At 45.0% G+C, this 24,471-nt stretch overlaps 2 protein-coding genes across 2 annotated transcripts; both read left to right on the top strand.

Annotated features, from left to right (window-relative positions):
* Nucleotides 1–10,357: 10,357 nt before the first annotated feature.
* Nucleotides 10,358–16,733, top strand: agtr1b (angiotensin II receptor, type 1b). The gene is made up of 2 exons (XM_062521243.1): nucleotides 10,358–10,453; nucleotides 14,944–16,733. The coding sequence occupies exon 2, from the start codon at nucleotides 15,122–15,124 to the stop codon at nucleotides 16,187–16,189; it is 1,068 nt and encodes a 355-aa protein (XP_062377227.1). The 5' UTR covers nucleotides 10,358–10,453; nucleotides 14,944–15,121; the 3' UTR covers nucleotides 16,190–16,733.
* Nucleotides 16,734–18,441: 1,708 nt separating this feature from the next.
* cpb1 (carboxypeptidase B1 (tissue)) lies at nucleotides 18,442–23,752 on the top strand. The gene is made up of 11 exons (XM_062521060.1): nucleotides 18,442–18,506; nucleotides 18,692–18,767; nucleotides 19,880–20,004; nucleotides 20,183–20,285; nucleotides 20,469–20,570; nucleotides 21,438–21,542; nucleotides 21,642–21,752; nucleotides 21,851–21,941; nucleotides 22,166–22,368; nucleotides 22,577–22,661; nucleotides 23,384–23,752. Exons 1-11 carry the CDS (start codon nucleotides 18,442–18,444, stop codon nucleotides 23,569–23,571), a joined length of 1,254 nt encoding a protein of 417 aa, XP_062377044.1. The 3' UTR covers nucleotides 23,572–23,752.
* Nucleotides 23,753–24,471: the final 719 nt, after the last annotated feature.

Below are 24,471 nucleotides of genomic sequence, written 5' to 3'. Positions count from 1 at the left end.
GCAATAGCAAATCTCTCCCAGAAGAGGGCAGCAGTCATCCCACTTTAACATTTTGTGTTGATTTTACTGGCAGAACTTCATCTAAGGAGGTTTGCCCTTTGAGGTGTTGCGGTCGAGGAGGTGATCATAAATCACTGCTAGTCATCTGTGTTTGCTACAGAATATATTTGTATCTGCATTTTTAGTGGACGAATAGCCAGAGGGGAGACTTACTGGCCACCATAGGGCTCTTGTATAAATATCCTTTGCATGTTATGCAACGAATTTCATTGCAAGATGGGTATCTTCATTCCAGCCTCAAATTAGAACATGCTAAGAAGTGGGCTAGCCAAAGGACCAAACTCAATCTTCTCCTATGAGGGTTTCTGGTTGAAATATTCAAAAACAATGCAGAAACTTTGGAATGAAAATAAAGTGAGGCTTTAGACAGGCATGCAACCTGTCACATAGTCGTCCAGCTCTCCCTTTGATGGGTCAGCACCGTTCATCTCTCTTTCTCTGTGTCTGATATGGGCTGATCCGGCCTCTGTTGTTCACATCCTTTTCTTCCCCTTTGGCTCCCGCTTCAGGATTCGGCCCATTCGGCAAAGCCACCACAGAGGGGCAGCGCTGAGGCACCTCGCAGCCAAGCTTCCCTCACTCAACATGGATCTACAGGCAAGCCTCTCTGAAGTGCCCACTGTTGACATGAGGTTTAGAATAGCACCAGCCATGGTCTCTCTTCTCACCAGGGTGAGATATTTTTTTTTGCCGATGACAGTAAGCCGATATATACACCCGATCACTCCGGATGCTTTGTTTAGAAAGGTCAGGGTGGTTATATACCTTTATTTCCCGCACTGGATCTTGTGCCTTTAAGTCCAGCCTTTCAAGCAGTGCAGGAGACAGCAGAGTGTGGCTACATGGGGCGAGTGCAAGATAACACAGGATATGGGTTACGAAATATGTCCGTACGCACTCACGGTCAGCTCAAATGGAATGGTCTCTCTCTCTTTCTCTCTCTCTATCTCTGTTCTGGGCAGAAACACTATGTTGTAGGCCAAAACAACACCACTGCTTAGTAGGAGGGACAACATGTTTAGGGTTTATCTTGCCTGTGTGGGGAAGAACATGATGTTCTGTGGTACAAGAGTCTGTATTGCATTTGGATTGGGAAAGCAGGGCAAGTCGACATGAGAGTTGTACTCCGCTCCCAAATGTGTAAAACGTTTCAGTTTTATGGAACATGAACCGAATAATGGTTTTCATTTAATCTGAGTAAGATTGTGTGAGTGTGTGTATGTGGTGGTGGGGGAGTGTGGGGTGGGGGTTGCATGCGTACATGCAGTATGAGTGTGTGTTGTTGTAGAATTACTTCTGGAGTTACCGTCCCTGTCCATAATCGGACTGAACTAGAACAAACAAAAGATGTCCTCCGGTTATGAGACACCTGCATGAGACATTTCCCGTTATTTACAAGGAAGTGTTTCTCCTCTTGATCGTCAGCTGTAAGGGAAAAAAATGTCTGTAGGTGGCGGACACACCTGTCTGTATGTTCTCTTGATATTCCCCCCCAGGAGGAAGTGAAGCGTACTCTACTCTGTTTCCCGTTTGGCCCTCTGGTCACATGATCTCTGATTAAACGGGGACAAGATGATAGCTCTGCCTGTTGCTGGCGTCATCCCATTTTTTGTTTGGTATCTGCTAAAAGGTCAGCGAGGGCTCTGAGGGCAGTAAGGTGTGAACAGAGAAATGGGACGTGCACTTTTTATGTGTGAAAGCCATAAGGGCCCTTTTAGCGCGCAAGCACGGTGGTTTATTGTTGCGTTCTGAAGGAGCCAAATGACCCAGTGACGAGGCTGCAGATGGGCATAGAAAGGCTTAATGAGGGATAATATACCTCCACGATACAGAATGTGCCGTTTTGAAATGGAGGGGTGAAAAGGGAACAAGGTGACCGCCTGTTCGGCTGCATTACTGTGATGATGTGCGAGGAGGGGAGCCTCTGGCATCAGCAAAACTGCCACGGAACGAAACTACGCAAACTGCTACTCCGGGGTCGTTATTCGCCAAGGCCAAACACTGCGCTCCAGGTCGCATAAACAAACAGCCGTGGGATTCAAGAATGAATGCAACTGTTTGTGGAGGATGAGGGGGAAAGAAGAGGGGCTGTTTAATATACCGTTAATCTGCCGAGCCATCTGCTCCTCTGGACGGTGCTGGGGCGTTAGATTGAGAAGCAGCTATTTTCCAGTGCTGCACTCCAATCCCGAACACAAGCAGCCACAGTGGGGTGCTAGCTAAATCACTTTAACTCCGCTGTCTAGACGCACCTGATTAAAATAAACTCCAGCAAGATGATGCTTGGATGGACTTCTGTCCGTTCCAGGTGAAAAATGTTGACAGTCTCTTCCGAAACTACTTGACTGGAATGCGACCCGAGTGCCAAGGAATATCTACAGACTCTTAATAGTGCTATCAGGGGGAAATATCTGGCAAAGACAAGCACACACTTTGTTATAAATTATGAAGTCCAAGGACGTGGCCTTTGAAAGACATTTATTCTTTGTCATGCGAGGCTCTCATAACAACCTGGGTTTTGCTCCTCATGGATTGTAGATGCCAAACCCTGAAACGTGTGCAGTGCACTGTCCTGTTTACCGAGCAATGGCTGCCGAAAGGCTGTGCACCATAGAAGTGTGTAGGTTGCATACAGTAGATAGTGTTTCGTGTTTTCAGGGGCATACTGTATTCTTACGCTCATCCCTCAGGGGACGGTGGCTCAGTCCATAAGAAAGCCAAAGCGACCCTCTTTGATCCGTCATGCTGCATTGCCCATTAAAAAGGAGAAGGAGTACTTGGCTACAGGAGCCCCCAGAGCCTCAAATGGAGAAACTGACAAATGGAGATTCCACTTTAACCCAATAAGGCTTCTGTGCAACGCTGGGTGTGCGATCACCAGGGTGGTCCAGGGCCGGTGATGTGTGCAGCGGTAATGTGATTTCTTCCCTCCCAGGGCCTGCACACGGTCCTGTCTCGCAGCAATATCACTTAATCTCCCTGAGCAGGTGTGGGGCCTTTTATTCAATAGAGAGAGGGCACAGATATTACCGTCTACCTGTAGGGGGCGATCTATGTATGTGTGTGTGTGTGTGTGTGTGTGTGTGTGTGTGTGTGTGTGTGTGTGTGTGTGTGTGTGTACATGTATGAGTCTCCACTTGGTAAGCAGTGTGCGTGTAAGCAAGGGTGTTTGCATCTACAGTGGCCAGGTTGAGTGTGGTAGGTTTAGTGTAAAATAACAGGATATTAGGATTTCTACAGAGTAGTAGCAGCAAAAGAGTTAACAACATATCACAGATATCTCTCTGCAGTCTGCACAGGGGATGGCTCAACATTTTGCCTTCATTTTGCCTTTCTGTTAAGACTGAATTGACCACAGACCTTTTCACTGAATGGAGTAACTCATTTTGATGATGGTATTCAAAGTCATGTTCGGTTAACCCTCATTTAGTTTTTGTTTCATTTAATTTCCCTTCTAAGTCAGTGTTACATTTATAGGGCAATAGGCCAGATGTTCTCATAAATATTGTTGTTATCAGAGGCGAGTCTTCGTTTCGTTTGGAATTAAAGCTTCTTGGGGCTTAATCAAGTTTTGTGACAAAAGTGTGGCTGACATTGTTGACTGTTCGCAAAAAAATCCACATGTGGCGCACATCTGCAGGTCCATATAATTTTGGACCCCAATAGCTGGAGGACAGCACGCACTCCTCTGTCCACCTCTCCTTGACCGTGACCGCCCGCACCTCCCACTGCTGATGATTACAATAACTGACAGAGAGAGAGAGAGGGAGAGAAGGAGGGAGAGGGAGAGAAGGAGAGAGAGGCAGGGAGAGAGAGAGAGAAGGAGAGAGGCAGGGAGAGAAAGAGAGAGAGAGAGGGAGAGAAGGAGAGAGAGGGAGAGAAGGAGAGAGAGGCAGGGAGAGAGAGAGAGAATGAGAGAGGGAGAGAGAATTCCTCAACTGTGTGGAGCCTGTGCACATTTCTGCTAGCATGGTGGAGGCTGGTGTGGGGAGTCTGGGTGTGTTTACAGAGGACTTGGGACAGCATTTCATTAAGAGTGACCACGGCCCTCCCCAGCAGCACCAGACTCCCAGTCACCAGGTCAGCCCTGTGTGGGGACGCCTCTGATGTCAGAGCCTCCACAGAAACCATGGGGTGTCTCATTTTTGCGCAAATTCACACTAAACAACATTCTCAATCTCTCTCTCTCTCACACACACACACACACACACACACACACACACACACACACACACACACACACACACACACACACACACACACACACACACACACACACACACAAAGCCAACAGAACCCGTACTACAAATACTCCTGGTGTTGAATGTCATCTTGGAGGATAAACAAATAATGTCAATTGCAAATCATGGCAATAATGGAGTGTATATTACCTGTAAAATCAAATGTGTAACTTAATAATAATGGATGAGCTTTAGACATGGCATTGTCTGCCTTACGATGAAGGAGAAGACCACTTGGGGTAGTGATACTTCCTCGCTGATGGTCTATGTTTGGCATCCCATGGTGTCTGTTATTTCCTGTGACTCTTTTCCTATCCTTTTCCCTCAGCAGGGGTTAACCAAGCCGACTCCAGCTTCATAAACACTCGATTTGGACATCCCCAGGATCACGACCACGAGAGCTGGACATGTCTGCCAAGGAGATCAACAGAGAATTTTCTGATGTCAACGCCCCTATTTTGTTAGAAACTGGATGCCATCACCATCAACAGTGACTGCGGTATATTCAATAAATATTTAATGAAGGAATTCAAATTTATCAATATCACTTGCATGGGATTTATGTAACAAATTGAGGTACAATTAGGTGTGTGTGTGTGTGTGTGTGTGTGTGTGAGTGAGTGAGTTTGTGTAGGTGTGTGTGTGCGTGTGTGTGTGTGTGTGTGTGTTTGACCTACATTTACATGCTGTATGTATGTGGTAGCATATACTGTACTTTTTTCTTAGGCCCCTCACTGGTACATATAGTCATTTTTCTTAGGCTCCTCACTGTCCAAATCAGTGCTAACAGCAACACTTGTTAGTTATTTTACTCAGCAAGGTCATTGGTGGGAACGGGTAGGATTGACCCTGCAGGACATTCTGGGACTGATTAGTCAAGGCTCAGTCAACAGGATTCAGAAGTCTTTTCAGGAAAAGGGCCAGCAAGAAGCCATTGTCTTCATTTCCTACCCAAGTTACAGTATTTCCTAAAGGCCCAGTTATTGATGAATTGAAGCCCTTTTATAACATTGTAACTTCTTATCACACGATTGTCTTATAATAACATCTGTGAACATGTAAGTCACCCTAACCCTGAGCCACACACCACACTATTATCTTCTCTCTTAGGGGGTAGGCTACATAGACGTCGCGTCCTTTGAAGCTGCCTTTGTAAAACCATGCTCATTTTCCCTCCAACTTCCTCTGAAACGGCATATATCACAAAACACATGTTCAAAGAACATATGGCCTTTGAAACATTTCCACAAAGAATAACTTCAGATGTCTTCAAATGTAAATTACATCAAGCCATTATTACGACTGCTTTTATGTGTCAAACAGCAAGCACTGGAGTTATGAAAATGTCAGAGCAGCTGTGCCAAAGGGGAGATTAAAGTATTCATATCAATGATATCGCTGACAATATGGCATCCCCATGTTTGTTCTGTGGGGTTTTAAAGATGTCTTATCGCTCGCTGCGGTTGCATGAGGGCTCTCTGTTTATTTCTCTATCAGTTGGAGGCCAGGGGAAAACGAAACACTAATCCGTCTCTTGAGCAGAAGTCGCTATATCTCGAGCGCATCTGCTGAGGAGGACACAAAGATTTGTTTATTACGAGAACGGGGAGAGATGACAGGAGAGGCCCAGCCAATAGAGCTCGGGCACCAGACGAGTCACACTGGCTCTCTCTCTCCGTGGGCTTGACGTGGGCTTTGCTTTCGGGGCTTCCTCTCACCCTGAACGGGTTTGGGGTCCTGTTGATACAGCTGGTCTCCAGAGCAGCGTCCAAGCCTCCTACAGTGGGAGAGTGGGCAGCTGCATGGACAGCAAGAATGGGGGTGACCAGCTGGGTAACCCTAAAGGCGTCAGCTTCAGCTTCCCTCAATTCAAAAAGAGTCCAAAAAAGAGAGAAAAAACACATTCAGACCAAACAGACTGAGAAATTGAATGCTGGAAAAATGAGATCCAACCATCGGGCCCTGACATTTTTGGGCATTGAGCCCCCATGGGGGAGTGCCAGGCCATGCCTTGCTGGGCTCTGGGTTTTGACAGGGTCATGGGTGAAGACTCAGTGTCCTTGGCGGCATGTTTACTAAAGGCTGAGCTGACGAGAGGGAGAACAGGTTTTAGTTGCTAGTGCACTCTGCTGCTTTCCTCAACCACAAAGCCTCTCTCTCTCTCTCTCTCTCTCTCTCTCTCTCTCTCTCTACTCTAAAGACACTCACATACTTGCATAAACAGTACCAAAGGAATCCTTACGTATCTGTTCAAGCACACATTTTTACTTATCCATTTATTCACATGTTTGGAAGACAGCACATACTGTACCAGAGGGGCATGCATTTCCTTGAGGCAAAACTCCACAAACAAGCCAAGCAGAGGAGTTGGAGGATATTTTTACTTGAGAAATCTTGCCCTTCTGCTTGATGATCTAAAATGAATTCAGTGTGGGAAGAAAAGATGCAAAATTATCTCCCATCGGAATATTAGCCTGCAACTCGCTACTGTGTGAGATTTTGCATTTGTGCAGTCTGCTCATATCAGTGAGTGAGAGCAATGACAAAAAAAAAAGCCCATTTCCGCCCTCATATGCTAAACATGGTTGACAAATAAGGGTAATAACCCAAATCAGAAGTAGCAGTGGAGCAGTGATACTGGGTTTGCTCTCGTATGGGAAACATTAACTTTTCGCTATTATTTGATTTAATCTATTCCTGATGTTTACAACTGATAGCCCCTATAACCATAAATGTTTTGTGTATGTGTGTGTGTGCGTAAAAGGTTTTTTGTTTCTCATACATTTTCTATTATCAAGAAGACAATCCACTGGCTGAAATTACCCAGGGCGTATTTTAGACAAGATTCTGCAGGAATGTTTTGGAGTGGTTTCAGTAATTTTCCATCCTTGCAAGGAAGGTCGCAAAGACCCCCATAGCCCCTTTTGAATGAAAAGCAAAATATTGTCAGAGGATCCCCTATTCCCCCTCTTCCCTTTATCCACCATATTACACCACTTCCTGTTTGTGTTATGTTTATTTTTTCATCTTTGACATTCATGTCTATTTTTCCCGCTGAGTGGGAGTGTGGTGGTAACACTAGCCTTGTGCCTCAAATTTCCATGACTGGAGGACAAACTGGACAAATGGTCACTGCACAGGGGTCTGCAATCGCCAGCGAATGTACGTCTGACTCCTGTGCATGCGTACACACCAGGGACTTCATTCAACTCTGACACAGAGACAAATGTCCTAAGAGAAAGAGAAGGATCACAACCACGATCACACATAAGCTGAATGCCGCATTGGTTTTTTGATTTACCATTTAATGTGATGTATTCTCTGTATCTAGTTGCTGTTGATTGTTTGTCTTCTCAGCTCCTACTGTCCTTCTCCTTGCTGTCGTTCCTCTCCAATCCGCCTGCCTCTCTAATGGCCTTTTTATGTCGCTTCATGGATCATAACACTCATGGTTATATGAAACAGCTGAGGCAAATGCATTTCTATTATTTTAGCATGACACAATAAACCTACCTACTCGTTGGCATCCACAGATAACGCCCAGGTGGTGGTAGCTAAGCCAACAAATCCGCTAGTGCACTTCCCTTCAAGAGACATTGTAAATATTTTCAGGACCTTGGCTGCAGTGAAGTGAGGGAAGATTGCAGACTTATGACCTTGTTTCTCAGCGGCTCAAACGAGAGTGGAAATCACCACAGAAAGTAACTGATATTATCATTGTTCCATATACCGCTGAGAGTTGACTAAAATGTAACTCTTCGCCTATAGGTTTACTCTGGTTATTCCGTAGAGAAATTATACCACTGACAAGTGAATGTTAAGAACAACTGTCTCGGCCAAAATACATTGCTGTCGAGGCTGGCCAGTCTTATGACTAATGATAAGATAAAGACTGAAATGTGTGCCATTTTCTGAATCCATAGGGCAATTAAGAGTTCCAGCATACAGTTCCTGTAACAGGGTATTGTCTTACTCTAGCAGGTGGCTATCTCAGAGGCATGGCCTTCCGCTGTGGGCGTTCTCACCCCTGCCAATGGACGAATACCAGCCGTTCCTAGCAGTGCTGGAAGAGCCAGACATAATCACCAACAGTTACGGTCCATTTAATCGCACTATTACTGCCAGTGATAACCTCTCTTTGATGTGAGCATGGCAGGTCCTCATTATGTTATAGACCTTTTGATTTACCATGGCCTCACTTTCTGTTAGTGACCAGGGTGTGAAGGGTTCCACAGGGAATTCAACGATATTGTCAGCACCAACATACATGCAATCTTAGAAAAAAAAAGGGCTACATAGAGCCTGGTTATAGCATAATTCTATATATTGTATGATTCCATACCCTTTTTTAAGAGTGTGTACTGCTCAAGCTGTTTCTTCCATTTCTAGCTCATTGACCTCACTGGTCAGCATGGTTATTTGAGGTATAACTGGGTAGCAAAAGAGCACTTTTGACCTTTGTTGATTTTATGTAGTCATGTTTGAAAATCAACAATACCATGTTTGACATCAACGTCCTGGGAAAATGTCCCAATGCTTAGTGCTCCATGCTTCGTCTCCCTGTCTGTGTAAGCATATGTTTATCATTAATCAAGGACTTTCTCCACAACATATCTGCTCCATATAAAACAAAATTTAATGGACCTTTATGTGGACATTTTATTTGAGCTCTGGAATACGTTTGGCAAGGCTTTCTATTTGCCGACACAGATACGTCTCTGTTGTCCTGCATTAAAATCAAAGTAAATCGATTCCAAAGGAGGTTTTTTTATTGCATTTTTCACAGCCAGTTTCACAGATGTAATTTAGTACTTCAACCACAGATCTCCATCTGTCTCTCTTCCATTGAACATGAGCCTGATTCATTGGATATAAACACTTGCTTTTTGCAAGCATGGGACCAAACACCCCCCCGTTTCTAACCCCACGGCGGGTGAAAACACTGTCACAAAAGTGACGACATCCACCAAGCCTGCCTCAACCCACCCAACTGGACCTCCAGTCACACGCTCTGTTTGCTCTCTCCTTTCCCCTCTCTCTCTCTCTCTTTTGTCCTCGGCCGTCAAGTCGCACAAGACAGCTGCTTCAGTGTGGACACTGAAACTAAGAGGCCGTTTTGACAAAGGCACCTGCTCAGGTGATCCATCACCATCCATCTCAGCCGAGGATCTGCGGGGCCTCTTTCCCTCTCTGCAACCCTCGATTCTGGGGAAAGTGACAAAGGAGGAACTGGTTTGACATTGAAACAGGAAGAATTTCATGTCATGTAACTTCATCGTAGATTCTTAAGAGTATGCTACAGTGATTCAATCTGAATATTGAGCAGTTAATATTCAGGTTATCGACATGTTTTGTATTAGTGAATTTTCTGAGATTGACTGATATGAAACCTTGCCCTTTATTTTCTGATCAACATTCTCAGCACATTATCATACAGTTTCTTGACCCCGTGGTCAAGGTACTCATATTCTCTACACTGTTACACATCTCATCTATACATTGGATGACAAAATGGATGAAAAAAAAACCTGTCTCGAAGGGGTCGGTAGCAACAGAGGCCGACAACAACTCCCCAAAACACATACACACAAACCCCACCACCCCAGACAATTTCCTGTCCATCTCCCCCTTCACCCAAGGGCACAGCTATTAATAAAGGCAACGGGGAAGCAGACAAATCAAAGCTGTGCCACTTTCCTCAATTTACAGGATCTGGGGAGGGAGGAAGAGGAAGCCTCCGGGTGAGAGACCTCTGGAGGTGGACACACAAGAGAGAGGGAGAGAGAGAGAGAGAGAGAGAGAGAGAGGGAGAGAGAGAGAGAGAGATGGGAGGGCTGTAAACCGAGGAGGGGGGTATCTGAACATGAAGATGATGTTTAAACATGGGATAGGGGCGGGGGTGAAGGGTGCTCTCTGGTTTGTGTTTGTGAGTTCCTGTGTGTATGTTTGTAGTGACAACACTGTGTGTGTGTGTGTGTGTGTGTGCGTAAGAGTGTGTGTGTGTGTGTGAGCACCACCACTCATCTCACAGCTCCAGTGGACTCCCAGTATCAGAAGCAGCATTCATCACTGACGCACTGAGGAGGTCTTGAGCGTCCTCTCACTCCCTCCTTCAAACTGGCCAGAGCTCATCGCCTCACCACCACACACAGGTAAGAGCTCTCCCTTACTCTGCCCACACCGCACACACCACTTAGATTATATTATAGCCTCTGGGTCTCACGGTGACTTTTATAAGCTTTTGGTGCGACCCAGTGATTTCTCATTCCTAATTACACTCATGTTAATATTCATCCGCATATATATCACACCAATCCGACAAACATGCTAAGTAAATAGTAGCAAGTGTTTGAAAGTTTGTTTAGACATTTGTAATGTAGAGGCTGGCCTGCTAATTACGTTTAGCGAGCAACTGTTGCGCTTGATAAATGTCTGCAGGGACAAACGCATGACGTGTGTTTGTTTTGTGCGCTCATGGAATAGTTAGGCATGGTCAGTGAGTGTGGCTCTTGTCAAAACAGGCACTGTGTTTGTGTAAAGCGAGTCTGTGCCACCAGAGACACAGGCGAAGGCGCGAGGCAGGCATGCAGAACCAGCAAGCTCCCCGCTGGGGAAAAGGAGGCTCACTTCCTGATCAGCATCCAGTCAACGGCGTGTTACCCCCCCAAAGAGGCAGTTCACATGCAGGAGAGGGACCCCACTGGGGGTGAGAGAGAGCATAGAGGGGGGGTGGGGTGGGGGGGGGAGGGGGGGTCTGGGGGAGAGGTATGTTGAGTGGATGAGAGAGGGAGGAAGAGGGAAAGAAAGAGGGGTTGACAGAGGGAGTAAGTGTGAGTGTGTGAGGGAGAGATAGAGAGAATGTCAGAGAGAGTGAGAAAAAGAGAGTGTGTGTGTGTGTGTGTGAGAGAGGGAAAGAGAGAGTGTGTGTGTGTGTGTGTGTGTGTGTGTGTGTGTGTGTCTGTGATAGAAAGGGAGTGACAAGAGGAGATTGCTGACAGAGAGTGGTCACAGGCTGCCTCCTCCTTGATGAACTTGTTTAGAGTACCGGCTGTTTCGCATTCCACACACTCAGAGAGCAGTTTCCTTAATTGACCCGCTGCTGCCTATATAAGCTGATCACTTTTTCTGTTCAATTACTTGCCAGTTTCTGTGTCAGAAAGGCATCTGGATTGGTCTCAGCCTTTAGAACATGTGGAAGCCATAACTTTCTGAGCAGTTGTTCAAGGGTCAAAGCAAATTAATGAGCGGTGTAACATTTGTCTTGAAAAATTCCAATGGTTTGTTCAATAAGGAACACCAGTTGTGGAAAATATTCTCCTCGTGTGTCTGTGGAAACATCCTGAAATAAGAGTGTCATCAGCGAAAGTGAAAGGCTATCCTCGATAAATCAGCTTGTGTGTCAAAAGCGAGGATTCCACAGATTTACTAGGTAGTAGTTATGTGAAAGTAGGCTTATCATGTCCTCACAGCTAAGTCCAGCATGATAAATAGTTATTTAGATTGGAGCATTTGTCTTTTCATCGACTTGGTCATTTTTTTTTCTTTTCGACTTTCCACGTCTCACTGGGGTTGTCTTCTCGTCTGTGTTAAGACCACAGTGTTGGTTCATCCAACAGTTAGTCCTGCTCTGTGCAGGCTCCGTCGTGAAGCAGAGGGCAAAGGCAAGCGGCTGGAAAAAAAAAAGAGAAAACGCAGGGCGTTATGGTGCGCGCAGAGATGCTGATGATGTACATTTCCAGGCTGGCCGCGGCAGCTCCGCGGCTCGACCCCAGGAGAGCGGGATGAAATGAATCATTAACTCGGGGTGCCGGGTTTTAGGGCTTTAGTGGCCTAGCCTCCACACACTCGCCAGATGGTGGAGCCCATGTGAACGCCACAGCTTTATGGGTCACACACAGATAGTTCTGTTGATGGGGAGAGAGAGATGCTCCCGTCCTCGACGCTATACACGGCTGCAAACGCCCTGAGATGCCAAGTGCTGCTTTGGTGGCAACTTTTGGTCGAAAAAAAAAAAAAACACTTTAAGTCAGCAATTCAAGATCTTTTCAGAGGATGTAGATGATTGTGCTTTGCTTTTTTTTTCTTTTCTTCCCCCCCCCCCCCCGAAAATGTCACCTGAAATCTTATAATCGTGGAAGTGACACGTTGATCTGTCCAGCAGAGACATGGAACGCTGCCCGAGTGTTGTCCGAGCCATATCTCCGCTTCATAATGCGGATGGGTAATTTCACTGGGCTCTGGGTACTTTTCCCCCCCTGGTTGAGTGTGGGTGGCGGGGCCCTTCATAGGCACGGTGGGTTGTTTGACTTCCTGTCTGTGGTCACCGGGGCTTTATGACCACTGTTCCGTGATGTGGCATCCAGTTGCAGACGTCATTCACCTCTCAGGGTCACTCGCAGCACTAAATCACTCGGACGTCTCGTCTCCCAGCACACAGAGGTCTGCCAATACTGGGACCTGAAACATCACGTCTCTTACTTTTCCATCTCTCTAATGCACTTTCTTCTGCCCCCCCTCTCTTTCTCTGTTGGCTTCTCTTGTACTCTCTGTAACTTCTATCCATCTATCTATCCATCCATCTATCTATCAATCTATTTATCAATCCATATACTGTATATGTGTGTGTGTGTGTGTGTGTGTCTATCTTTCATTGACCATTCAATGAAAAGTAGGCAAGAGTCCACAAACACATGCTAAAAATACCCAGTAAAAACAGAACATTTCAAATGTCTTCCAATTTAATTTATTGTATGGACTTTTCAAGCCAATCTAAAATGTAAAAAAAAGATGCACAGGGAGTCTAAATGTGCAGATGTAATTAAACCGTGTACAAACATCGTCATTATTTATACTGTACTTATGTGTGTTCTGGCAAATCGCACTAAACAGTGGGGTTGAATTAGCTGCCTGAATCGTAAGGAAAAGATACATTCAGCTTCCCAATGAAGAGAGAGAGAGAGAGAGAGAGAGAGAGCGCAAGTCGTGGTCATTTCTGAGCTTTGTGTCCCCCCATGTGGTCTAATTTACAGCCACCCACTGTTAGAGTCATTAACAAAAGAAAACACATCTAAATCTAAAGCCGTGACATCTGTATGCTGCCACTGCTGCAGGGGGAAACGCACAGTGATATTTCATTGTTCTGTTGCCCTTGGCACCGCAAAACGGCCTCTTGCTTCTCAATAATTTTTACAGCTGCAACTGATGCGGCCGATGCTTTAACAGAGGAAGTCACTTTTTAACCTCCGCCACATCAAACACGGAACGCAGAGAAAAAAACGGGTGATGCTTGGCAGAAGAATGGCTTTGTTAAACGAGGGCAGAGCAGCGCGGGGGTGATCATAAAGTCTCTAATAAATGCCAAGTGGGGCATGGGCTGATGGCAGGTAATGAGATCTTTTGGGCTGAGATGAATGTGTCCTTCCTAAAGATACAGGGTCAACGACACAATTCTTTTGTGCGCAATTTCATTTATCTCACAAGAGGAATCGTCAAACATATGACAGAGGACAGAGGATGTGACATAAAGAGGTCGCCATCTTGTGGCCAAAAAAGTAACCTGCAAAATGTGGAACGGAGGTCATGCAATAGTTTGGCGATGAGATGCCCACAATATCATAAAAGCCTTTTTATGTGCCCAGTAAAGAACGACTTGCTGTCTTTGAACAAGATGCTTCTTCCGTACAGATCCATTACGTAGGTTTAGCTGTTGACCGCATGTCTGCGCTTGTTAGTTCACGTGGCAGGGTACAGCTAATGGCGTGCATTTTAATTCTAGGCCTACTTAAAAATAATAGAGGGAGACATAGGGAAGCGGAGGCATTAAACATGCATCTCCCCTTCACTTTATGTCCCTAGTAATGCCTTTTAGAAAAAGAGCCGCAGGCTAATTTCCCAGAGAACACAGGTTTTGATTTTCTCACAGGGAAACTTTCCACCGTCCTGGCCCCCTACAGTCCTGTGTGTTTAGGTGCGCACTGATTAGGAATTCTCACGCTGTGTCCAATGGAGCGCAGTCAGTGCAGCATAGAACGTGACTCCTGCAAGGGTCTCCCTCTCTCAAACACACACACACACACAGACATACACACGCATGTGCATATACATTCACTCTTGAACACACACACACACTCATAAACACACACACACACTCTCTCCCTCTATAGTTAATGGCTTAGTTACACAGGCATGCTGGTTGGCATGCAGTCTTCATTAGCATGGGTCATAACACTAGACGTTGAATGCTCCCCTTCCGGCCACTGACAGTTTGTCCAGATGGACGGCCCATTTGATAAACACTATACATTTTTACTGTTGCCATTTTTCAGCAAAGCCGCTTGTAAAGTATGGCAATATTGGGTTGAGGTGGAACCGAGATAGCATGCACACTGTCCCTTGTAACAACTTTTCATTGGGCATTTCCACTATTGAATAACACTGAACATCTGTTTTTGATGGCCTCTTGTTTTACAGAAATAACATAAACATTTTGCCGTGGCTTTAACGTGCAGCTTTTAATGAGACGGTGCTGCACAGACACTTTAAGGCCCGCTCATTCGGGCCTAGCATTTATGGTCCGTGCCTTTGGTAATGATCACTCCTCTCCTAGACTGTCTGTGACATTTTTTGTCATTCTCTTTTATAGGAGACGCTGAGGCCTCAGCCCCCGAGGCCGGTATTGGTTGCCACAAACGAACCCCCCGTGTGGAGCTTGGCGCCCGGTTTAAGGTTACAGGATACAGCATTAAAACAGAATACGAGAAGAAGGTAAAGAAGTGGGGCGGAGAGAGAGAGAGAGAGAGAGAGAGAGAGAAGAGAAAAAAATGGAAAACCTGACATCGGGAACCAGCGTCCGGTTGAACTGCAACAGCTCGGGCCGGCACACCATCATCTTCACGCTGATCCCCGTGGTGTACGGCTGCAACTTTGTCATCGGCATCGTGGGCAACAGCATGGTGGTGGCGGTCATCTACTGCTACATGAAGCTGAAGACGGTCGCCAACGTCTTCGTGCTCAACCTGGCCGTGTCCGACCTCACCTTCGTCCTCACGCTGCCCATGTGGGCCACCTTCACCGCCACGGGCTACCACTGGCCGTTCGGCGGCTTCCTGTGCAAGGCCAGCGCCGGCCTGGTCATCTTCAACCTCTACACCAGCATCTTCTTCCTGACGGCGCTCAGCATCGACCGCTACCTGGCCATCGTGCACCCGGTGCGCTCGCGCCGCCGCCGCACGCTCGTCTACGCCCGCCTCACGTGCGTGCTCATCTGGGTGTTCGCCCTCGTGCTGAGCGTGCCCACGGCGTACACGCGCGACGTCTTCCGCATCGAGAACAGCACGGTGTGCGGCGTGTGGCACCGCTCCGAGCACATGGGCCTGCTGGTGGCGCTCAGCGTGCTCAAGAGCGTGCTGGGCTTCCTGGTGCCCTTCCTGGTCATCATCACGTGCTACTGCCTGATCGGCCGGACGCTGCTCGGCGCCCGCGGCCGCATCCAGCGCTCCACGCGCTCCCGCGACGACGAGGTGCTGCGCATGCTGGCGGCGGCCGTGCTGGCCTTCTTCCTGTGCTGGGTGCCGCACCAGGTCTTCCACTTCATGGAGATGCTGGCCATGCTGGACGTGGTGGAGAACTGCCGCGTGGTGGACATCATCGACACGGCCATGCCCTTCACCATCTGCGTCTCCTTCTTCAACAGCTGCATCAACCCGCTGCTCTACGGCTTCGTCGGCAACAACTTCCGCAAGAACCTGTTCCGGCTGCTGCGCTGCGAGCCCAACTCCAGGGCCGGCCACACCAGCCTGAGCTCCAAGATGAGCGCGCTCTCGTACCGGGCGTCCGAGGCCCTGCACCTCGCTTCCAGCAAGAAGGCCTCTGCGCCCGACGTCAAATGAGAAAAGCGCCCTCACACAAACATTACACTGACAGTGACACTCCCTTAGATATACCCACTGATGCTGTGTCAGCTGGGGGAGGAATATGTTTTATGAGGTTTAAAAAAACCCTTTAACCCTGATCTAGCACTATGCCATGGAATCTCCATGGATAAAAAAAAAAATGACAAAAAAGTCCCATGTTTATAGCATGCATTCGGTTACTGAAATGCACACCCCTCAGATTAGACGGTGCCTTTTTTACACTGAAGTAATTTGATATAACTAAAGTCTCTGAGAAGGTCTTTTGCATCCTCCAAAACACACTCAAAAGTCTACAGCAAATGTATGGACCACAATTAAAAAAAGTATAGTTCTATTGCATACTTCATACATGGCACCCCTAAATGGTTCTTTAAACCATGTTGAAGGGTACATCATAGGAGTTATAGTAAAAAAGTTTGTGCACATCCCAGGTCAAGGTGCAGAACAAGGGTAAATCATAAACAATGGAAAAAGGTTCGCACACTTGAAATCTCTCTTTTTAGTTTTATTTTCTTTTCTTTAGCACAGAATAATGACATTTCGACCGTGTGGTCTTCTTCAGAGGTGAATCTGAAGAAGACCACACGGTCGAAACGTCATTATTCTGTGCTAAAGAAAAGAAAATAAAACTAAAAAGAAGGACTTCAAGTGTGCGAACCTTTTTCCATTTTTTTCACATCAAAGGAGCCCCTACGGGTTCTCTAAAGCCTACATGGTTCTGCATAGCACCCCAAGAGTTCTCTAAAGCCTACATGGTTCTGCATAGCACCCCAAGAGTTCTCTAAAGCCTACATGGTTCTGCATAGCACCCCAAGAGTGTGTATTCACCATTCAATTCTTGGATTGAGGCTTTGAAACATCTTTTGTATCTGTCAAAGACTAATTGGAACATAATTTCCTGACAAGAATTGCACCTTAACTCAAACAAACTCATACAAAGACAAAGACAAATGTATAGTGGAATAAACTGAAATTCTGCATTTTATAGCGCATTATCAAAAATCTACAAGCCTTGGATGGGCCTCAAACCACGAGCCAGCATCTGTAGCACAATAAATAGTCGAATAGTGAAATATCTGGGAGAATTATACACCGTAGTAATAGGCCACATATTGAAACCAAATTCTCTGCACCGATACAGCATGAAAACAAGGCCTGGTAGTATGTTTCAATTTAAAACACTTTTCTCAAGCATTTCTTGGATATATTTTAGACATTGATTATGATAGGATCTCTATTTGATTATGATAGGATCTCTACAGACATGTGTGCAAGTGTCTATTAGACTGGTATTATTGTCACCAGTCATCATACTGCTTATAGCGTCACGTATGTGTCAATTTCACATGATGTCAATCAGACCCAAACAGCTCAGTCTGGGCTCGAGTCAGCCTTTGGTTAACTTATGTTGAATATTTTTGTTTGGGAATTTCTGGTTATTACACATAATCCTCCTTTGTAACTTTTGAAACACTTTGTTGTTGTGGTGAAGAGGAAATGTTTCGTATATAGGCAGGCTACTGAATACTTGCCACGTTGGTGTATTTCATAATGCTTGGTGTCTGATATGATTTTGACTGTGGTTATGTTCTGTGTTCACTGTTTGTTCACTGTGACAAGTATGGGTGAAATATTTACAGAAAAGAAATATGTGGGAGAAAGATTTGCTAGTTGTGTCCATATCTGCTGTGCTGACAGAACTATAATCATGATCATACTCTTGTGAATGAGACTATTGCTATTTACACTGATAAAAAAAAGTTGGCAGTTCTGTCTGCAATATTTGTAAAAAAAAAAAAGAAGTCTACAAAATATTTTATATATGTCTGTGTCTTTTTGTATGTGTACAGTTCATATGGAAATATGTATAAAAAGCAGTATATGAATAAAAGACTAAATATATAACAAACATGCATCATGCATAATGTTCCTTCCTTGTGCATGAACTGGTGTAAACCAAAATGTCAAACCTTGCGGCCTTGAGTTAAGGCTTTATTCTTAGGGGGACATGCTGAAATATCAGCAGTTAATCATTGAAGCTTTATCATTTCATACACTCACTCTCCACCCGTTAGAAACACCTAAAAATATATCACGTTTGGTTCACGCATATGCTACTCCAGATGACACATAACAAGCATGTGACTCATTCTTCTGGATTGGACAGCCTGAACTACACTGGGATTATAAAAGCTGGTGAGAAGTAACAAACCAGTCACGCAGCAAACATGAAGGTCCTTCTGCTTTTCGGATTGGTGGCTGTCGCTCTGGCCGAGCTGACCAGATTTGAGGGGTAAAAAGATTATACTTCTCTCTTGAATTTTCCCTTGGGGATCAATAAAGTATCTATCTACCTATCTATCTATCAGTGGTCACCCAACCGCAGTGTCCAGTGCTCTCTATGTTCCGATGACAAGTATGTAGCTCAGGTGTAGTGAGTGTTCCCTCTCTCTCTCTTTCTCTCCCTCTGTGCATCAGGGAAAAGGTCTTCCGTCTGAAACCCACCACTGACGAACATGTGACCCTCATCAAGGATCTGGCCCGCAACATGAAGGTAAAGTGCACGCCACACGCCAGTGGGAGCTAGAAGTCTAGTCCTTTTTTAGGGAACATTTATCTCCTACATGCAAGGAAGATCAACACACACACACAGACATTGTGAGTGTAGCCTTCTCAGGAAATGCTTTCGATACTGATTTATCATCAAGTTTACAGGAAACAGGCAACACATTTACAGATTTACGTCATAGAATATATTGCTGCTGTCTTTTGTGCCATTTACATAATCTATTTATTCATTCAACATGAAACAATAAAGCCAATTTTACCAAGGTCACTGTCCACAGCACTATTATAATTCAAACAAATTCCTCCACGTCACTGATTAAAATCAATTGAGCAATAAAACATATATATAAAAAAAAACATTATTCTCCAGTATGCAGGGATCCTACCTCATATTTTAACAAACATTTGGAGTAATGAGTCACCCATTAAAAAAAAAAACTAACCAGAAAGTGATTCTCTTTGAGGCCTGTGTACAAAGTGACTGTTTCCAATAAAAATGTATTTGTACAATGACACATGATGTTATAACTATTACCAATCTGAATATCCCTTGTTGAAGTTGGTCTAAACGCACAAATAGATCCTTTCACAAAAATACATGAAAAAAGAAAACAATGTTATTCAATGAGACCTTTTAACTGACCGATGAAAACGCATTTAAAGAAGTGTGTCGTGTTTTAGGATTTGAGAATGTATATTCACAGTTTTACCACATATGAGTAATACAACCTCTGTAGACATGGATTTGATTAGGTCTGAATGTCTCTTTTAAAAGTGCTGAACTAGTCACTATAACTGTCTGTGTGTACATGTTTGTGTTTGTTTCTGGTTATGGATTACGGTGCATATATGCTTGTTTATATGATTTACAGTACGTGTAGATATAATATGAACAAATCAGCCAGTGTGTTTGCGTTTGCTCATGCTTGCCCATGTCAGAGATCTGATTCAGAATTGTGTGTGATGTCTGTACTATTCAGAGTGTGTATCAGTACAGCATGTTTGTACCTGTGCCAGTGTGGGAGAGAAGCATATGTTCAGGTGAGGTTCACTTTGGAGTGTGTCTTTGTAAAAGTTTGAGTCTGGCGCCCTCTGCAGGTGGACTTCTGGAGACCCGAGAGTCCTGAGCTGGTGACCATCGACATTGATGTGGACATCCACATTCCCGTCGCCCACACCTCCATGGTCTACACCATCCTGAACCAGAGTGACATGGAACACGAGTAAGGCAATCCTGTTTGTCATCAGAGTTCAATCATCCTTATCTGTGCCCACTAATACACACAATTATTTGTATTTCACATTATATACCAACAAAGAGTTCAAATGGTGCATGCAAATAGTAAACCGTAAACTACACCACTAGTAGAGTTTGTACAGAAAGTTCATGCTTCCCTGCAGGATTCTGATTGAGGATCTCCAGGCCCAGATTGAGGCTCAGATGGACGGACCTAAGGTCAGCCCCAGGGCCCACACCTACACCAAGTACAACAGCTGGGACACGGTGAGCTTCTCTTTATGCATTTGCGTTCAGCGTCAATTTCATCCTTTATTTCGTTATGTCTTCTACATCTTCAAGCTGACTCTTCCACCATCTTGCTCTTCACCTACACGATTTGCATCATCCTCTCATCATCTTCTGCATCTGCTGGATGGCTGACATCTTCCCCTGTCAATCTCTCCACAGATCCAGTCCTGGATCGCCTCCGTGTCCTCTGCCAACTCTGCTCTGATGAGCAGACAGACGATCGGAAACACCTACGAGGGCCGTCCCATGAATTTGCTGAAGGTACAGACACTGTCCACTAGAGGTCTCTCTTCTCCTTATCACACCACTACAGATGGCGTATACTCTTCACTCGCTGTCAAAATGGTGCTCTAATACATTCAGCTCTGAATATGGGAATGTATTTTCATTTCTAATGAGATTTAATTCACCAGTTTAGTAGTTAGGCCTATTGGCACATTCACAGAGGCGGACATCCCGGGTTCAGAAAGTAAAAGTCCTGCCAAGTATTTGATCCAACCATTTTGGAAATAAGCTCATCCTAATTAACTGCCAGGTAGATCAGATAGTTAGTGATATCACCTGTGTTACGTGCACAGGTAGAACAAATATACAGTATGGCAGGACTTTTAGGTTGCTTTCACACTAGGTCCGTTTAGCTGGACCGGACCCGAGTGCGGTTACTTCTGCCGTAGTTGGTCTGTGTTCACATTACATGTTTGTCTGCGGACCCGGGTCCGTTTGCGTCATAAGCAACACGAACTTCCAGAATTCTGTTTACAAAATATCACTTGGCAACACAGCAAAAGGCAGTGCAATGAAGAAGACAAAGGTAAAGATTCTTTAGATTCTTCAGAACGTTTGCTTAGCAACCTGCTCCAGCGTTCTAGCGAACCGGACCCGGGACCACCTTTTCAGGCGGACCCGGATCCGGTCCCGGGTCCGCACCCGAGTTCGGTACGGTTGCGTTCACACTATCAAAAACAACCGAACCATCGGCCCAAACGAACCCGGGTCCGGTCCAGCGGACCTAGTGTGAATGTGCCCTTACTCTTTGGAACCTGGAATGTCCGCCTCTGCACATTCAAAATGGTCTTTTCTTTTCCACCGAGCCCCAGTAAACAGCACAAATTTGCTATTTGCTCACAGATTGGCAAGCAGACTGGCTCCACCAAGCCCGCCATCTTCCTGGACTGTGGTATCCATTCCAGAGAATGGATCTCTACTGCTTTCTGCCAGTGGTTCGTCAATGAGGTACAAGTACAACACACCAATTAGAAACAGCAACGGCATTCCATTGTCTACTCTGATTTTCTGCTTTTTGAATACTGACCTTTTGTGTGTCGGTTGCAGGCCGTGTCCACCTATGGAAGTGATGCTCAGATGACCAGCCTGCTTAACGAGATGGATGTCTACGTTCTGCCTGTCTTCAACATTGACGGTTACGATTACACCTGGAAGAGAGTATGTCACCTTTGTGAAATGTGAATATTCCTCCTAATGCAAAACCACAGGCATCTGTGATCTGCCTTGCAAACATTCCTTGTCTTTTGGACTTATAGGACAGGATGTGGAGGAAGACCCGCTCCAGGAATTCTGGAACCAGCTGCATTGGCGCTGACCCCAACAGAAACTTCGATGCTGGCTGGTGCCGTAAGTTGTGGATCATTTTGATGCTTGCTTCTTTCCAACGGAATCTTTACTTCATTCATTCATTACTTCATACTTCACTTCAACGTCAACTTCAGATAACTTCCCATTAACACAAAATAGTATAAAAAAACATGGATGGTTTCATATTTACTTCCCAAAGTGGCCAACAGGAGATGCTGTTTCCCAGTCTCGTCTTAACTCTCGTGTCTCGTTTGTGGTCACAGAAACTGGGGCCTCCTCCAACCCCTGCAGCGACATCTACTGCGGCTCCAGGCCCGAGTCTGAGATCGAGGCCAAGAATGTGGCCGACTTCATCCGCAGGAACAAGTCCACCATCAAGGCCTACATCACCGTCCACTCCTACTCCCAGCTGCTCCTCTTCCCCTACTCCTACACCTACAGCCTGGCTGCTGACCATGCTGAGCTGGTACAGTCACGTTACAGTAATCCTACACCTGACATGAGTAATGCCACAGTGATACACAACACTAGCCCCCCAATGTTGAACTGTAGCAGTTACTGAAGCATTACAATGTACAGTTGGGAAGATGTACAGTATATCCCAGTAATCTCAGCTTGATTAATAATTTCAGTTCAGATGTCTGTGTTAAATTTTGTCGATCTCTCCTGTTTAGATGAGTGTTGCTAAGGCAGCCACCAATGCCCTGACCAGCATGTACGGCACCAAGTACACCCCCGGCCCCGGCGCTACCACCATCTGTGAGTTCCTTATTCGACAAAGAACAGAATATTAGTCCACTAGAAAAGCACTTAGAGAGCGCAGACCTCCGCCTGTATTGTTCTTCCTAGGTTGTCATACATTTGAACCTAAACTATTCAGATCGCAAACACGTGGCCATACCATGCCATTACACCACTAAGCCTAACGCCTCCTGAATCCCAACGGTGATACGGATCACTCCCAAAATGTGATAGTTTCTTCCTTGGGTCATTTCAGTCAATTTCATCGAAATCCATCCATTACTTTTTGAGTTATCTTGCTAACAAACAGACAGACAAACATACAAACAAACCCCGATGAAAACATAGCCTCCTTGGCGGAGGTAATCAGTCATTAGCTTCAGTCAAAGGTGCAGTCTACAATTGTCTTTTTGGGAAATAACAAATTAACGTGCAGATTGGCTCAGTCTGAGCCAAGAATAATTCTAGCGATTCAACAAGTTGGAGCGGAAGGTAAGGGTATGACTTGATTGGCAAAAGAGTGTTGATCTTAGAAGTTTAATCGCCAGAATTTCAGACTGCATCTTTAATCTGCTATTATTATGTTTGAAAAATGTGATGGCATTTTAGTAACCTTAATGGGCCATCTTCAAGAAAGTTGGCACTGGATAGATTTAGCAGATTATTGTTAACTAATTGTAGTCTTTTGTGTCGTGCTGCTGATTGAAAGCCATTCTTGATTGGTGTGTGTGTTCTCTCAGACCCTGCTGCTGGAGGCTCTGATGACTGGGCCTATGACCTGGGTGTGAAGTACTCCTACACCTTTGAGCTGCGTGACACCGGTCGCTATGGTTTCCTGCTTCCCGAGTCCCAGATCAAGCCCACTTGTGAGGAGACCATGTTGGCTGTTAAGTACATCGCTTCCTACGTGCAGAAGAACCTCTACTAAACAGACAGGATAAGACAGTAGACAGACCTCTACTAAACCGGATCTTCGGCGGACATTGAAGAGTGTCTCCAGTTTATGAGGCACGACACCATCAGTCCTGCTTCATCCATTTGTCATCATTCCTGTACATGTGAATAGTAATATGGATATGCAGAAAGAATAAACACTTTCTCAATTTCAACTGCCAACTTAGTTGACCTGTTTGTCCTCTGTTACCTCACTTCCGGTTAGTGGTTTATAGATGCGGAAGTTATTTTCTCACAATTTCATTACATTACGCTATGCTGTTTCTGGCGTAGCCGAGTATAACTTTTTTCTGCCTGAGAACCTAGTTCCCTCATCATTTATTTACACTATGCTTTACAGGGGTTTCCAATCTGGCCAAAAAAAATGAAGTTTAATTACAAAACAAACAAACAATCATTTTCACAGGACAAACGAATAACAGTGTTTTCAATAATTTTTGGATGACAAGGAGGGCCAGCTTCACAGAACTCATGGACATAATTCATAATCAATGTGTATATTGTAGCCTCTGTATCGTGACACGTACAATATTGGGTGCCTCTCAACATCTCCTCGATGCTCTGTAGCACCGCATTATGCAATAACACCGCATTATGTAATAATGTAATAAATTTGCACACCATTATGTAATAATTGCCACATTTTGTAATAATCTGCCGCATTATGTAATAAACTTCTTGAACGCAATATGTAATATATTTTACTGCATTGTGTAATTAGTTATTACATATTGCGGTTGTTACTACATAATGCGAGTGTTTTTCTTTTGCCAAATGTAACAATTGGTGCAATATGTAGTAACCAACCAAAATTGACATTTTCATTGATTAAAATCAGCATTATAATGTGTATTTTACTCAAAAATGATAAGTA

The sequence above is a fragment of the Sardina pilchardus genome, chromosome 19 (genome assembly GCF_963854185.1).
Source record: "Sardina pilchardus chromosome 19, fSarPil1.1, whole genome shotgun sequence".
Classification (NCBI taxonomy): domain Eukaryota; kingdom Metazoa; phylum Chordata; class Actinopteri; order Clupeiformes; family Clupeidae; genus Sardina; species Sardina pilchardus.
The sequence above is the reverse complement of the archived record's forward strand: the minus strand, read 5'-3'. Positions and strand labels throughout refer to the sequence as shown.

Coding starts and splice junctions, on each gene's coding strand:
- agtr1b (XM_062521243.1), top strand. CDS start 15,122: ATGGAAAACCTGACATCGGGAACCAGCGTCCGGTTGAACTGCAACAGC.
- cpb1 (XM_062521060.1), top strand. CDS start 18,442: ATGAAGGTCCTTCTGCTTTTCGGATTGGTGGCTGTCGCTCTGGCCGAG. Junction 18,768..19,879: donor ATCTGGCCCGCAACATGAAG/GTAAAGTGCACG, acceptor CGCCCTCTGCAG/GTGGACTTCTGGAGACCCGA. Junction 20,005..20,182: donor CAGAGTGACATGGAACACGA/GTAAGGCAATCC, acceptor GCTTCCCTGCAG/GATTCTGATTGAGGATCTCC.